The sequence below is a fragment of the Anguilla anguilla genome, chromosome 11, assembly GCF_013347855.1.
Source record: "Anguilla anguilla isolate fAngAng1 chromosome 11, fAngAng1.pri, whole genome shotgun sequence".
NCBI classification, from domain to species: Eukaryota; Metazoa; Chordata; class Actinopteri; order Anguilliformes; family Anguillidae; genus Anguilla; species Anguilla anguilla.
The window spans coordinates 18,458,766-18,473,019 of record NC_049211.1 but is presented as its reverse complement, the minus strand read 5'-3'; the positions used below and the strand labels follow the sequence as shown (position 1 = coordinate 18,473,019).

The 14,254-nt window shown below is 44.1% G+C and overlaps 1 protein-coding gene across 1 annotated transcript; it reads left to right on the top strand.

The window, feature by feature from the left end:
* Positions 1–1,886: 1,886 nt before the first annotated feature.
* ip6k2b (inositol hexakisphosphate kinase 2b) lies at positions 1,887–8,224 on the top strand. Its single transcript, XM_035382388.1, has 5 exons — positions 1,887–2,477; positions 4,996–5,227; positions 5,609–5,766; positions 6,195–6,370; positions 6,607–8,224. The coding sequence occupies exons 1-5, from the start codon at positions 2,264–2,266 to the stop codon at positions 7,168–7,170; spliced, it is 1,344 nt and encodes a 447-aa protein (XP_035238279.1). The 5' UTR covers positions 1,887–2,263; the 3' UTR covers positions 7,171–8,224.
* The last annotated feature ends 6,030 nt before the right edge of the window (positions 8,225–14,254 follow it).

Here is a 14,254-nt window from a genome sequence, read left to right as displayed (position 1 = left end):
ATCCCTGTTATACAGGAAGTAATGCTAACACTAATTCTCTATTTCAGCCCCAACTGAAGGGTGTTTCTGTTCCATCCCTCAGGTCAATTTCACTGTGTTTTTCCCTAAAATGTTATTGCTGTCTGTCCTGTTCAGTAGTTTTCCTGATCTACACCCACGCACCGTCCAATAGAATCTGTCAATGTGGCCGTTTTTCCTGAGAAGTTATAGAAATTGGGAGGCATAGAAAACATGTTTCAGACCCAGAATTCATTACGGCATTGGTGCATATTGGTATCGCTATGAATCGGTGCTGTGGAAACCTCCAATCAGGTCACCTCCGGTACTCCCGCCGTCCAGTGATGTGTAAACCCTCTTATTACCCACCTGCGTCAGGAGGCTTTGTCTGAAAGACAAAGACTATCAATCCGCCGTACCTGTGATTGCTTCAATCATGGTGGTGGTTCCTAGGAGGTTTCTTGTGGTGTAAAGATTGTGGGCACAGATTGGCTGCCCTGTCATAACAGGGCCGTGACTGCGAAGGTGGCTGCCATTGTTTGTGTGCGCCCAGTTGTGTAATCGCGTGTCAGACGGTGCCAGTGGTTATAATAGAAGATGTCTCATTGGATTGGATGTACAGTAGGGGCCCACATGACTCAGTGACATGCATAGCTCAACCCATTGTTGCTTGCTGCATCTAGGTTAGGCGAATTAACCTTTTCTTCTCCTTCCAGTGTTTCAGCAGGCAGGATTAGAGCGATTTGTGTGCCATTGTGCGGCTGGGTCCGAGGATCAGAGCTTTGGGAATTCCAGAGACTCCCTCCTCCTGGCCCTTTAACCCCCAGTGGGGACACTGCAATCGGCCTTCTCTGGCTCTTCTGCTGGAGAGTTCCGTGTATAAGAGCACACAGTCCGTTGGTTTGTACATGTGTTGTTGATCCCTCCTGTGAATGGAAACGGCTTTCTTTAAATCTAATCCCCATTGAGCACTAGAACATAGGCGCTTAGGCTGTCCTGAGTTTTCAGGCAGTCTGGCGGGCTTCCTGTTGTCTCATGCAGCGCTCCTTCATGGCCTGTCTCTCCTTGTTTTGTTCGGGGTGTGAAATGCTCGCACCCTCTGCTCCGTGTTATTTCCACCATTTGTTTGTAACGTGTGCATGTGTTTGTGTGTGTGCATATATTTTTTCTTGTGCAGGCCAGTGTGTATGTGCGTGTGTGTATGTCATCTCTTCGAGATACTGTGCTTCTAGTGTAAGTAATAAACTGATTTCATGTGCAGTTTCTGTCCCCATTGAAGTTTTGTTTGTGTTGTTGCATCTATTAGAGTAACTGAGATTGCTGATAGAGTTGGATCAGAGTTGCTGACATGCCCGCAACATTTAAATTTGGGCACATTAGAGCTCTTCCCTAACATTTATCCTACATTCTAAATTGAAACCTACTAATTAGTGTCAGTTCCCCACCAGTGTAAGCAGCTCCTTAAGGCCAAGATAATCACAGAGCGCCCTCTATCTTACATCCTCTCAGTGCTCAAAGAGGTCGTCTTCCTCTCCATCTCTGTCTTTTTCTTTGTCCCTCTGATTGTTTTTAACTGCAAATGGACTGCTGAAATCACATTAGCTGTGTGCCAGGTCATCAGACTGTGGCCCAGTAGGCCAAAGAGACAGCAGTCTCACTGGAGAAAGGAGAACAGCTGAGGACAGCAATGTTCTCTTTTCTTTCTGTTTTTGTACTTCTTTCTTCCTTTTCCCCTCCCCCACCTCTCTCCCTCCCTCTTTGTTTGCTAGCTCCCTTCAATCAGTTGGTTCCCACCCGACAACAGTTCCCGGCCTGTGATTGGCTGAGAGGAAAGCCGGGGGAGGGCCAGGCTGGCTTGTTGTGATATTTTTCTAGTCTCCAGCTCGCTCAGGGCTTCAGTTCCAGAATCGACCAGAGAGAGTCAGACACGTAGTCGCAGTCGCACAAAAATTACAGCGACGATTATAGCTGAAACATTTTTTTTGTGCCCACCGTAACGTGAGACACATAGGGAGATCAATCTGAGAGCTGGGAAAGCTCGACTGGGGCTGTTTTTATTTACAGGGTAAAGGAATAAAAACGGCGAGCCACTTTCTCTTTCCTTTCCTGTCCTCCCCTTTGTCTAGTCGTGCCGTGGCCTGGAGATTTCAGTATCGCTGACAGAGCGAGGCACTTCCTCTTAGTCTCTCAGCCGCCTCCCTGCGCCTCCGTACCGGATCCCAGCGTGGCCTCGGTCCCTGCACCTGGAGTCTAATGCTTGTGGAGGATGAGTCCCGCACTAGAAGCTATCATGCAGGCGGAGCAACAGAGATATTCTAGCAAAGGGGTGCTGCTTGAACCCTTTGTACACCAGGTGGGGGGTCACTCCTGTGTGCTCCGCTTCGGCGAGCAGACCATCTGTAAGCCCCTCATCCCACGGGAGCACCAGTTCTACAAGAGCCTCCCGGCCGAAATGAGGAAGTTCACCCCGCAGTACAGAGGTAAGTTCCCCCCGCCATGATGCTGTGTGTTCCTGCTGCTGTCTTCTCTCTACCCCCCCTTCTCTTCCTCCTTCTCTCTATTTCCAGTAATGCGCTCTACTGGGGGTTAGGGACTGTTGGGTATTGCGGTGTTGTTTGATGAAGGGAGATTATATCAGGGTTTGTTGGGTGGTGTCATTGTTTCTGTGAGCCACAGTACCAGGTAAGGTTCGAGCGGAGGGTCGGCTTTTTGTGAGCAGGTGTGACTATCTTTAAAGGTAGCGGGCATTTATCTGGATTGGCGATTTGGGAAAACCATGTTAACACACTAGGCTGCCTTCCCACCCTTCCACAAGAAGTGTAGCTGTAGTATGATGACCATACTTCATCATGAAGGTGGCTATATGTAGGACAGCAGGTAAGTCACAGAGACAGGTGGGATTTTTAAAACATCTTATTTTGTCAAGTTCCATTGGCACATTGCATCATGTCTTCTTAGACTTACACAGAGGCCTAAATCCCACTGTGTGTAACTATGATACAGTCCTTCAAGACTGGGCTCTGTAGTATTCCATAATGGATCACGGAATACTACAGAGCACTGGAACCGCTGTCTGACACCATCCTGGGCCATAGCCTAATGGGATCTGGGCCATAGAGCCGGGATAGTGGCACACTGTGCTGCCAGTGTTCTGAAGGAGTCTCTGGTTGTGGGAAAGGAGAGACAGCGAGAGAGTGCCGGAGAGATTAATGTATAAGCCGGATAGGAGCTGGATTACAGGACTCTGACTAGTGTACCGCAAGGGCATGTTGTGCCTGGACATTGGTCAAGTCAGAGCCACTTACTGTAGATCTCCTGTTAATGGACCTGAAAGCAGGGGCATATCTCCTGTGTGTTTCAGGGTCTCAACCACACACACACACACACACACAAATGCCCCACATGCACTGACGTACAAACAGACCCCCATGCCTACACGTCATTCCTGCGCCATGCGATAAGGCAGTGAAGTCGCTGCCTAAGCACCTGACCCCATAGCAATGTCTTGGGTGTCTATAAAAAGAATACAGTGATGTGGAGTATTAGTGAGAAAGGCCAGCGCATTGAGGGTGTTTCTAATGAATATGGGACAGGACAGTTTGTTCCCAAGCCTTCCAATTCAGCATTTGGAGTTTTCAGTGACAGAGGGTCTCGGGTCCACTGAGATGCAGCAGCTACCCCAGGAAAGGGTTAACTGAACATACAAAAGGCAATGACATCACTGTCTCTGACATCACTCTCAAGGGAAGAAGCTGCAGAAGGCTACAAACTGATGGGTCCTAAAGCTCAAAGATTCTTCAAATTTGAGTCATTTTTTGTCCCTTCACTGAGCAAGCTTGTATTTGCAATCCTTACTCTTTTCACATACGTTTATTGTGATAAGTACTTTTTTTTGACTTATCAATTAATGAATGGCTGACCTTGCCAGACAGTTTTGCATTTTTGTGTGAAAATGAGTTTGATTTTCATACGTTGATGCTGTTGTAAGAAAGAAATTGAAACTGTGTTGCTGTCAGGGTTGGGCCTTGTGAATCATGTGTTGAGACCCAGTTTTCTCTCTCATTCCCTGGTTTGCTTTTGTGCCAATGACCCCCCCCCCACTCCCCCCCCCCCCCCCAAAAAAAAAGATCTCAGTGTCCCTCTAACACCCCCATCTATGGACATGACCTTGCTGCTGTTACATTGCTTTCACACCACGGAAGAGACTTTCATAAAGGACATTTGTTATCCTTGCATTTTCGATAAGAGACTCCTGCTGCTTTAATATGAATTGCACAGCAAACAGGCTGGAACAAATGGACATGCGTCTATGAACAGAGGCGCTGAGGCTGGGACATGACATGATTGTGCTTGCATTCAGACGCTTCAGTTATGTGCAGTTGTGTTGTTTTAAAATTCTGTCTATAGATGCCTCCATGTATGGTCTATCTATGGTGTGGTCTATGGCACTATGTATGTATCACTATGTTTTCTCTGGAATTCTGTGTCTGGTGTTGTCACAATGTGGGGTCCAGAAAAGCATATGTATACATATATTCTTGTGTCTGTGCGGCTTTGTGATACATTGCTGTAATGAACAGTTGTTCATTGCAAATAAAGCTGAGATTTTCATCCACTAAAGCTTCTTGTGGTTTTTGGGGGTCTCTTTCTGCTTGTTGCACTAATATTTGTTCTCTGCTACACACGTTGCATACATAAAAACATTCTCTGGAGTTGTTGTCTTCCCATCCCCAATCCTCTCTGAGCTGGAGTCTGTGTGTCCTTGTGTTGTGTGTCTGTAATGGTCTTCAAATCCCTGCCAGGGTTAAGATGTACCTGTGCAGGCAGAACATAAGCTATGTCAGGCTGCAGGCTGGAGGGGTAAGAGCTGTTCAGTTCCCAGCTTCAGTCTTTTTGGATGTGATGTGTGATTTTGAGTTTCTCTTGCAGGCAGTGCCTTTGTGTTGTTGCGGTTGATGGTACTCAATCTCCCTCCCCCTCTTTATTGCATTTTTTTAGGTGTTGTATCAGTCGGCTTCGAGGAGGATGAGGAGGGGAACCTGTGCCTTATCGCGTACCCCCTGCACAGCGAGCCAGGGAACCTCGAGAACATGGACCCCACTTCCGACTGCGAACCCAAAAACAAGATGGTGAAGTGGGGCAACAAGAAGCCATCGGGTCTGCTCCTGGAGAGCGACAACTATGGCAAAGACAGAGCCAGGCTGATGCGCAAAGATGACAAAATGAAGAGGTGAGGGGCCGGGGACCCACAGAGTCGACAGACCAGAAAGGAACACAGAGTTCAGACGCATTAAGCTGAAGTGTGTCCGACTGATTTGTGTAGTGAGAAGCAGCTGTTAGGAATCAGGGTTAACGTGAGATTGCAGGTTGCATAACTTTTCTAGAATTTCAGACTGACGCAGGCATGACCTGCAGGGGGCATGTCGGCCAATTTTGGGAGTGCTCTGGTGCTGATGGTATTGGATGAGAAACAATGACCTACTAGGTCATGTACCCTATATATATGTATGTGGAAGTCAGGCATGTACCAAGCCCCTTGCTGTCACCCACCACATGGCTAGGTATTGCATTTTACTGCTGCCACTGATCACTTTACTCCCCCTCTCTGCAGTCACAACCGTGAGGACCTGCAGCAGGCTGAGGTTCTGTACTACAGCCTGGAAAAGGGCAATGTGGTATCACAAATCAAGCACAACCCCTGGAGCCTCAAATGCCACCAGCAGCACTTACAGAGGATGAAGGAGAACTCCAAACACCGTAACCAGCACAGTATCCTTTCTGTCATAAACCATCATGTCCTCTCTGAGGAAACATAACACTGTGTCTCAGTTTTTACGTGGAAACTTATCTGGGCCTTCCCAGAGGCAAATCAGCACATTGACTTATTCACTTGGAAACCATATATTTGAACATTTAAGAACAGTAAAGATTATTTAATTATTCTTAAATAGTCATACTTTGAATGCAGTTCTTAATTTAAACCTCATGTAATTTGAATTCCACCATTTTTACTTGGAGAAAACCTCTAAAATGCAGTAGATTCCAAAGTCCACAAAGTTTCAAAAGGTTGCCGCAGTATCCATCAGAAGCGTAGAAGCTGATACTGTAGATTCATATCCGCATAGGCTTCAGAGAGATGAGAGGTGATGGTTTCAGTTTTCTGTCGATCACTCTCCTTGACTCACTGGCCTTTCAAGAATTCATCCTACTGGAGAACCTGACGTGGCGGCACACAATGCCCTGCGTGCTGGACCTGAAGATGGGAACACGTCAGCATGGGGACGATGCCACGGAAGAGAAGAAGGCCAACCAGATTCGAAAGTGCCAACAGAGCACGTCAGCCTCCATTGGAGTACGGCTTTGCGGCATGCAGGTAAGTTCGGGGAGCAAGGGATGGGAGCATGGAGGAGAAAAACAGTGCAGTCCCACAATTCTTTCTTTACCGGGTGAATCAGGAAATCATTTCAGGTTATTTGCGCATATCTGTCCCTTTGATATTACGTGAGCCTGCACTGTAAATCTAAATACTGAGTTATGAGGTAAATGAGTGGGACCATAGAAGCTTGGCAACTAAATCAGAGCAGTAACCCCTCCCCTTCTTCCTCACAGGTATATCAGTCAGAGTCAGGGCAGCTCATGTTCATGAACAAGTACCAGGGGCGCAAGCTGACACTGGCGGGCTTCAAGGAGGCACTCTTCCAGTTCTTTCACGACGGGAGCCGCCTGCGACGGGAGCTGCTGTCCCCGGTGCTGCGGCGGCTGCGTGAGATGAAGGCCGTGCTGGAGTCCTGCGAGTCGTACCGCTTCTATTCCAGCTCGCTGCTCATCATCTATGACGGCCAGCCGCCCCGCGCGCGTCACCCGCGCCACCGAGGGGGCGAGGAGGGCGAGGAGGACGAGCTCTCTGAAGAGGAGGAAGAGGAGGGGCCAGGCTTCCCCTGCGGCGGCGCGGCAGCCGGCGGGGGCGGAGGCGGGGTGGGCGTGGCCGGCCGCTCCCCCATCGGGGAGGGGAGCCCCTCGGTGGACGTGCGCATGATTGACTTTGCCCACACCACCTGCCGACATTACGGTGAGGACAGCGTGGTGCACGAAGGCCTGGACAGCGGCTACATCTTCGGCCTGCAGAACCTCATCACCATCATTTCTCAGCTGGAGGAGCACAGCGCGGACTAGGCCCCACTCCGTCTCTGAACTAACTTATGACATGTGGTCACATACCCACTTCTCCGTGTGTGAGTTCACAAATCACGGATTTCCCGCCTTCCCCCGAGTGGGCCTGCGTGCGGGACGCAAGAGCATTTAGGAGAGCGAGAGGGGATGTCCCTAAGCCCTGGTGGCCGACCCAAAGGGACAGAACTGCTAGAGCTCTGCCAGTGCTCTGCCAGGTTTCTATGACAGCACTTGCTGCTCATTATGTGCAAGGGATGGCAGCAGCAGCGATTTTAAGAGACTACAATCTATGGTGTCTTCACTTGTTTACTGACTGCTCTTCCTCTACTGTTACAAATTTCAGGTCCTTGGTAAAAAATGACGGAGTTGACGTCAAGTAGCAAGCAAAAGCTTAAACTAAAAAATAAAATAGAAGCCAGTTATGAGCTCTGTGACCCTTGAACCTTTGCTCACGCTGGCCATTCTGAAAAAAATGGTACAGTGGAGGTTCATCAATCAGACATTTTGCATGTGTTTTCATCAGCTTCCAGAGCTGTGCAGACATATACAGACTGGTCTGTACTGCTGAAGAGTCTGGAAGTAAAAAGACCAAGTGAGAGAACGAATGTTGAACTGAAAGGAGAAGCAAGATTGAGAGGCTCAAGGGAGAAATAAACTTCACTTCAACTCAGCTCTCCCACTTCCTTATCCCTTGTAAACCGATGAAGGGATAATCCTAAGGTGAATGAGAGACTAAAATATTTAGTATTTACAAGGGACAGCATCAGCACAGTTTATTTTTCCTGATATTCTGTCCCAGCTCTTCATTCCTGCAATGGTGGAAAAGGAAGAAGATATATTGAAATTAATAATAGAACTATATACAGATTTTTATTTATTTGACATATTTCTTAAAACAAACTAATTGAATGAAGACCAACTACATTCCATATTACTGTTATTCGTGTTATAATAATAATATTAATTAATATTGTTATATGACTGATACCTTTGTCTTATATACCTGTGTCGACAGTATGTTGGGAGAAAAATAAAAATATGATATGTTTCCTGTAAATGGCCTTCTCTGTTCATTTGTGTGTGGGGTATGTATTAAAGCAGTGAGAGGAGTGGAATGAAGCATTTGGGGGGGGGGGGGGGGGTCAGTGAGTCTCAGAAGAGAGACCGGGGGGCCAAGGAGGGGGGAGTAGTTAAAAATGGTGCATGAAGACACCACAAATAGCATTCAAGATTTTCCAGCAGCCTGAAGTCTGCCCCAAATAATTAATTCTTGGGAGCAGAGGGAGGTGGTGGGTGGAATTAACACACCCATCCGTTTTCAACTTATCAATAAAAATTATTTTCAAAGTTTTCTTTATATGTTATATAGCATAGATTCATCTAAAAAATGCCTCGTGAGTTGCTGTTTATGTAATTCTGCAAAAGCAACAATTATCCTTACTGTTTGACTCTCTGAGAAAATCTATGCTTAAACCAGCTTAGGTTGCCTGGGCCGGTATTAAGCTTGTATCGGAAGCAGCTATTTCCCTCCAACAGCTCTGTGTGTGGCTCAATGAATTTTGTCCTATTTACCGGTATCCATCTGTGACTAACACGGGTGGTCCAGCACGTTCCATGAATGATAATCCACAGGATTAATTCCTGAGTTGTTTAAAAGTACTAACATTGGAAGAAACGAGAAATGAGAAGGTGGTGTTTGGGGCACGAGGCATCGAGCATCGTGAGGTGACGCTGCAGGATGCCATTGCCATTTGATCCTGTTGGCGGTGCATTCTGAACTCTGAGCTATTGGCTCCTTGATGGTGGAACGCTGAATTGCAATGTGATTCATTCCACTGATTAAAATGGAAAGTATGAGAGGAATCCAGCTCGATTCCATTCTTCCACCCAGGGCCTGTTGTGATGTGATTAAATCCCCAATGAAAAGGCAGAGCAGAAAATATGTAAAGTAGGAGCCTGATGTGTACTGAGAGAGGAAATGACTGTAACAGGGTGTGCACAGTGAAACTACAGGAGCCCAGCTTTTGAAGAGTGTGAAAGGCCTATAGCTTCTGAATAGGTTAGGGCAGGACAATTGATGTCTCACAATCATCAAACGCTGGTCAGTTTCACTTGTGGTTCATCCAGTTTCCACAACCAGAATATTCAGTTCTTTTGTGTAGAGTGCACACTGCCATAGCAGAGTATAAAGCAGTGGTTAAGGCCCTGAGCCAGAAGGCTAGGTCAGTTTCATTAGAACTCAATTCAGGAAATGAAATGAAATTCAGTTAATGAATTGGAAAATACCTAAAATCTTATGTGGGTATGTTTAACTCTTGAGTGCAATTTCACTTAATTTCTGAAAAATGCCTTGAAATGGAATTGACACTAACACTGTTGAACCGAGAGCTTATACTTGATTGCTTCAATCAAATGCTGTTTAACCCCTTCTGTATCTGCCCCTTTTTTAAACACAAGCCTGAAAATAACATAGCCATAACAAAGCCAATAAAGTGGTTACTTGAACCCTTTGGACTACAGGCATAATCCTGCTCTCTTCTGAAAGGTAACCATTAGGAGTTTTCCAAGAGACAGAATTACTCCAAATGTTTCTGAAAAAAAGTAACAGAAGCGCAAGCATAGTGGAAGTGAAAGTTTTTCTTACGTAAAATATTATTTTTTGATGGATACAGATGCTTGTGGAGCCAATGATGCCACAGCCATAGCACTGGAAAAATCCTGGTTCAAATTTGAGAACAATACCACTAAAATGAGCATTCTGCATTGTTAAGTTATGCACTGAAATTATGTCTAGGCGGGTTTCAAAAAATGCCATTTGGAGAAGTTAGCAGAAAATGAGGTCACTTTCTCCCTGCCTGTCACTCTACCCACTTCTCCCCCATCTCCACCTCCCTCTCCTTGCTCTCCCTTTCCCACTGGCAGCAACAGGTCTGGAAGATTGTAGAAAATAACTAAATAACTATGTTAGCTAATTGATTACTAATCCATTGATTGAGGTTTATTGATTGAAGTTTTCACCAAATACCCCACCCCCATCAAACATGTCCCACAGTTTCATACACCACATTTATTATTCAAAATCAGGCCTACTCTTTATTTATAATCCTACTGAATAATAATAACTGAAGATAATGGCATTCATATGTAGGCTACACAATACTTTCAGCATATTTATAACTGTGAAACAGACAAAAATAATAATAGTTTATAAAGATAGAATCGTGACACTTTCAAATGGTATATTGTGTGACCAGACTAATTGAAAATGTCACCATAAAAAACGCAAATGAATGCAAATAATCCACTTCGGATAGCTGTTTAAAGCCTTTAAGGGGTGAGCTACCCTTGCCAGTAACTGACCTACATTCAGGAACTGTAACTGTCCTGGTACACTACAGCACTCATCTGATTATTATCAAGGCATATTAAATGTTCCCATGAGTAATCACCAATAATCCACCTATTGTATGCACTATCAGTTATGCAGGCTTGTGGAACTCATGGTGCAACAATGGATTCAATCATGTAGTGCATCAATGGTTGTTTTTCATCATTTTTCTTATCTCTTGCCTTTTCTCCCACTCATCAGCCTGTATTAGTGCTTCCTGTCATAAGCCTTTGAGGATTTTAGCAGTCTGTCCGTCCTTGAGCCAGACAGCTTTCATCGCATAACCCTGTGGATTGACCCAGCTCTGGCAGCTGCAGGGATGTTATGGGTATTTGTCATTTGTGAGAAAAGAGCAGGGGAAATGAAATCAGGATTACTCAGGATAAATCGTAATCACAGTACAATCCCTAAATTTTTATTTTTGTCTTAATCCTTAGTGCACGCTCAATCTCTCTTAAATTCCAATGATGAGCTTTTTTGTTAGTAGTGTTGACATTTCTCTTGCTAATATGTGTTGAACAAAAGTTAGGCATGATATCCAAAACTTCAAGTCTTGTCATTCCTCTTGACAGCTTCCCTATATTACCCTCCACTCAGGTGAAAAGTCTTGACATCATCCTTGACCCCTCTCTCTAATTTCAGCCACACATAAAATATATAAACTGCCATCTTTGATCTCTGTAAAATATCCTAACTCAGGGCCTCCCTATTTTACATTGCAGACATGCCTTTGCTACATCTTCTCTGGTGTAACCTTTACCCATTCTCACTGTCCTTCTTGTCAGATCCATCAACAAACTACTTCAGTTAACCCAAAATCAGCAGTTTGAATACTGACCCATTAAAAATCACATGATCATATCTCTCCAATTATTTAAGTCCCATGGGAGGCCTCAATCTGCCGTAGTGACCTACAGTAATCTTGGACTGGTCACCTGCTCACTCACTGTGCTTTACCTCTGTGAAGGTTTTAACCATCCAGCCTCTCCACTCAAGGTGATCAAGCTTTCTCTTGTACAGCACCAATGCTTTAGAACTCTGTCCCCACGTCCATAATGGTGAGTCATTCCAATGTAAGAAGCATATAAAAACAAACCTTTTCACTCTAGCATATATGCGAACAGTACATAATCCCCCCACCCAACCCGCCGCCCCTTCTCTGTACTTGTAGGCGGTTAATCCTTTCCTGTGCAGTGTATTAGCATAATCCTGTCTGATTGGGGATCATTTGTACAGTGTTATTCGTACCTTACAGTGATGTTTGTATGTGTTATTTGTAGTCCCGTAAGGTGACTTTGAGTAGCTAGTAAGGCATTGGATAAATACTGTACATGCATTATTATTATTATTATTATTATTATTATTATTATTATTATTAGTAGTAGTAGTAGTAGTAGTAGTAGTAGTAGTTGTTGTAGTAGTAGTAGCAGCAGCAGCAGCAGAGGCTGCAGTAGTAGTAATACTATTGACAGTACAGTTATCACTCTAGAAATTCCACCTGTAGTTTTATAATGCATCTTCACAAGGACATAGAAGACATTGTGTCCCAAATAAACAGATGTTTCAGTGCCTTTGTTGGGAAACATATACTGGAGTCTTTTAACCTGTTTGCATTTTTAAAAATCCTATTGGCCAATTTCTGTATTCATCACTGCCATAATAATGCAGACTTGATTTCTGTACCATAATCAGTTACCATATCTTAATCTCTGATGGTGTCATTAGTGTACAGATTATAAAGACTGTAGCACAAAATATAAATTATTTTTTTATAAAGAAATTATAGATACTCTGATACAATTATAGCTGCACTGTATATTTGTGTATAAGGAAACATACCTATACAAGTAACAGGTGTTGGCCTACAAATGGAGTAGGTAGAGCATGTACCATTTTTCATAATTGTTCTAAACATGACTGTTTTACATTAATATGTGTGCCAGTTTAAATGAGATACAAATACTGGCAGCTGATTCCTTTTTAATTTGATTGCATGTGGTATGTTAGCCTTTGTCCAATTGACAGGGAATGTTATTTGCAAAAACATAAAACAGAATAATCAATATAAAGGGATTTCTATTCTCTTTGCTAAAATAAAACTTGTAACCCAATCTCCCTCATTTTGTTATTAAAATGGAAAGAGAAATTGCTGCTGAAATATTTTTAATGAGAAAAATCCCACTGAGCCACTAAATGTAAAGTTTCTGCTCAATGGGCGCCTCTGAAACAAGCTTTTACATTACATATCTTTCTGTACTCTTTAGAGCTAATCCCTTAATCCTCATTACACTCAACGAATGCACAGTACACTCTAGCAAGTTCAGTATTTATGCTTTTAAAAAATATTGACATTATACTCCACAACAGACGATTCACACCATGCCCTATCAAATGCGTCATTCACACTACATCTTTGCCAATGAACCATTTAGTCCACACTGCAAACAAACTAGCTAGTGTTAAAAATGTTCCATTACTTTGTTCACTAAGACTGCAATCTTGCTTTAAGATTTGTCTTGAGCTTTAGGTCACTGGAAATGAATTGCTCAAAGTTCCTTAAAACTTTATCTTTCCACTGGATTGACGTCATTGTATTTGAGGACTTTATCACATGCTGAGGATCAGATTCTTTGCATTGCTAACTGCAAATTCAGGTGTGTGCACGAGCACGTACACTTACAGATAAACTTAGAAATTTTTATAATATAACCTCAGTTTATACAAAATTTCACCAAAAATTGTGCTCCACTTTAGGCACACGTGTACCCTGATTCAGTAAGAACGCTGCAGCGATAACATTTGTATTGTATTTGTATTTCAACATCTAACAGTAAGATGATCAGGTTTTCCACAGACCGCCATCCCTCTGGAGAACAACCTTTGCACAGCACATGACAGCCGCTCTCACCAGTGGGGCACCAACATACAGTAGCTAAAGGCAAAACAGCCAGATCCATGTATGGCAAACACAGAGGGCTACACCACAAAAATAAGCACTATCAGCTAATAGCTTATCGGCCGCCTCTGTGGGCTGCATGGAAAGCTGCTTGTCGTCCCTATTCAGTCATTTCAACCTTCGTACCAGCACCAGTGCCCTGATTAGCATTATGTAATCAGCTAATTGATGGCCTGACCAGCTGGTTAATGAGTTTACTTAATAATGGTGGAGTGCTGAGGGATATGACTATCAGTTTGAAGTTTGGACCACAGTTCAGGTGGCTTGACAGAACCAGGAACATATCTCAAACCATATTGATTATTCTCAGAATGTAGGTTATTCGCCCATAGGACAAGTTTTGCTGTGCTACCCTGCTTGTTTCACTTAATTACAGTTCTGTATATCTGACAGTTAGTCACATATACAAATACACATCTACATTACATAAAGCCACCTCTGCTGTATATGGAGGCCACAGCCAGGTACACTGGAAATGTAGCATTTAAAAGGTGTAATTTCATCAGGTGTGTGTGTGTGTGTGTGAGAGAGAGAGAGAGAGAGAGAGAGAGTGTGTGCGTGTGGCTCAGTTGGCAGTGATACTGAATGCTCAGCCTTGTACATTTTGTTGAGCAAAGTGCAACAGATTTGTGCTGACGGAGATCTGCTGCTCTGTAGCATTCAGCCTTTGAGTCAAGGATCAAAGTGTGATCTGATGAAAGAAGATTAAATAAAAATGAGCAACCCTGTGCTGTAATTTCATA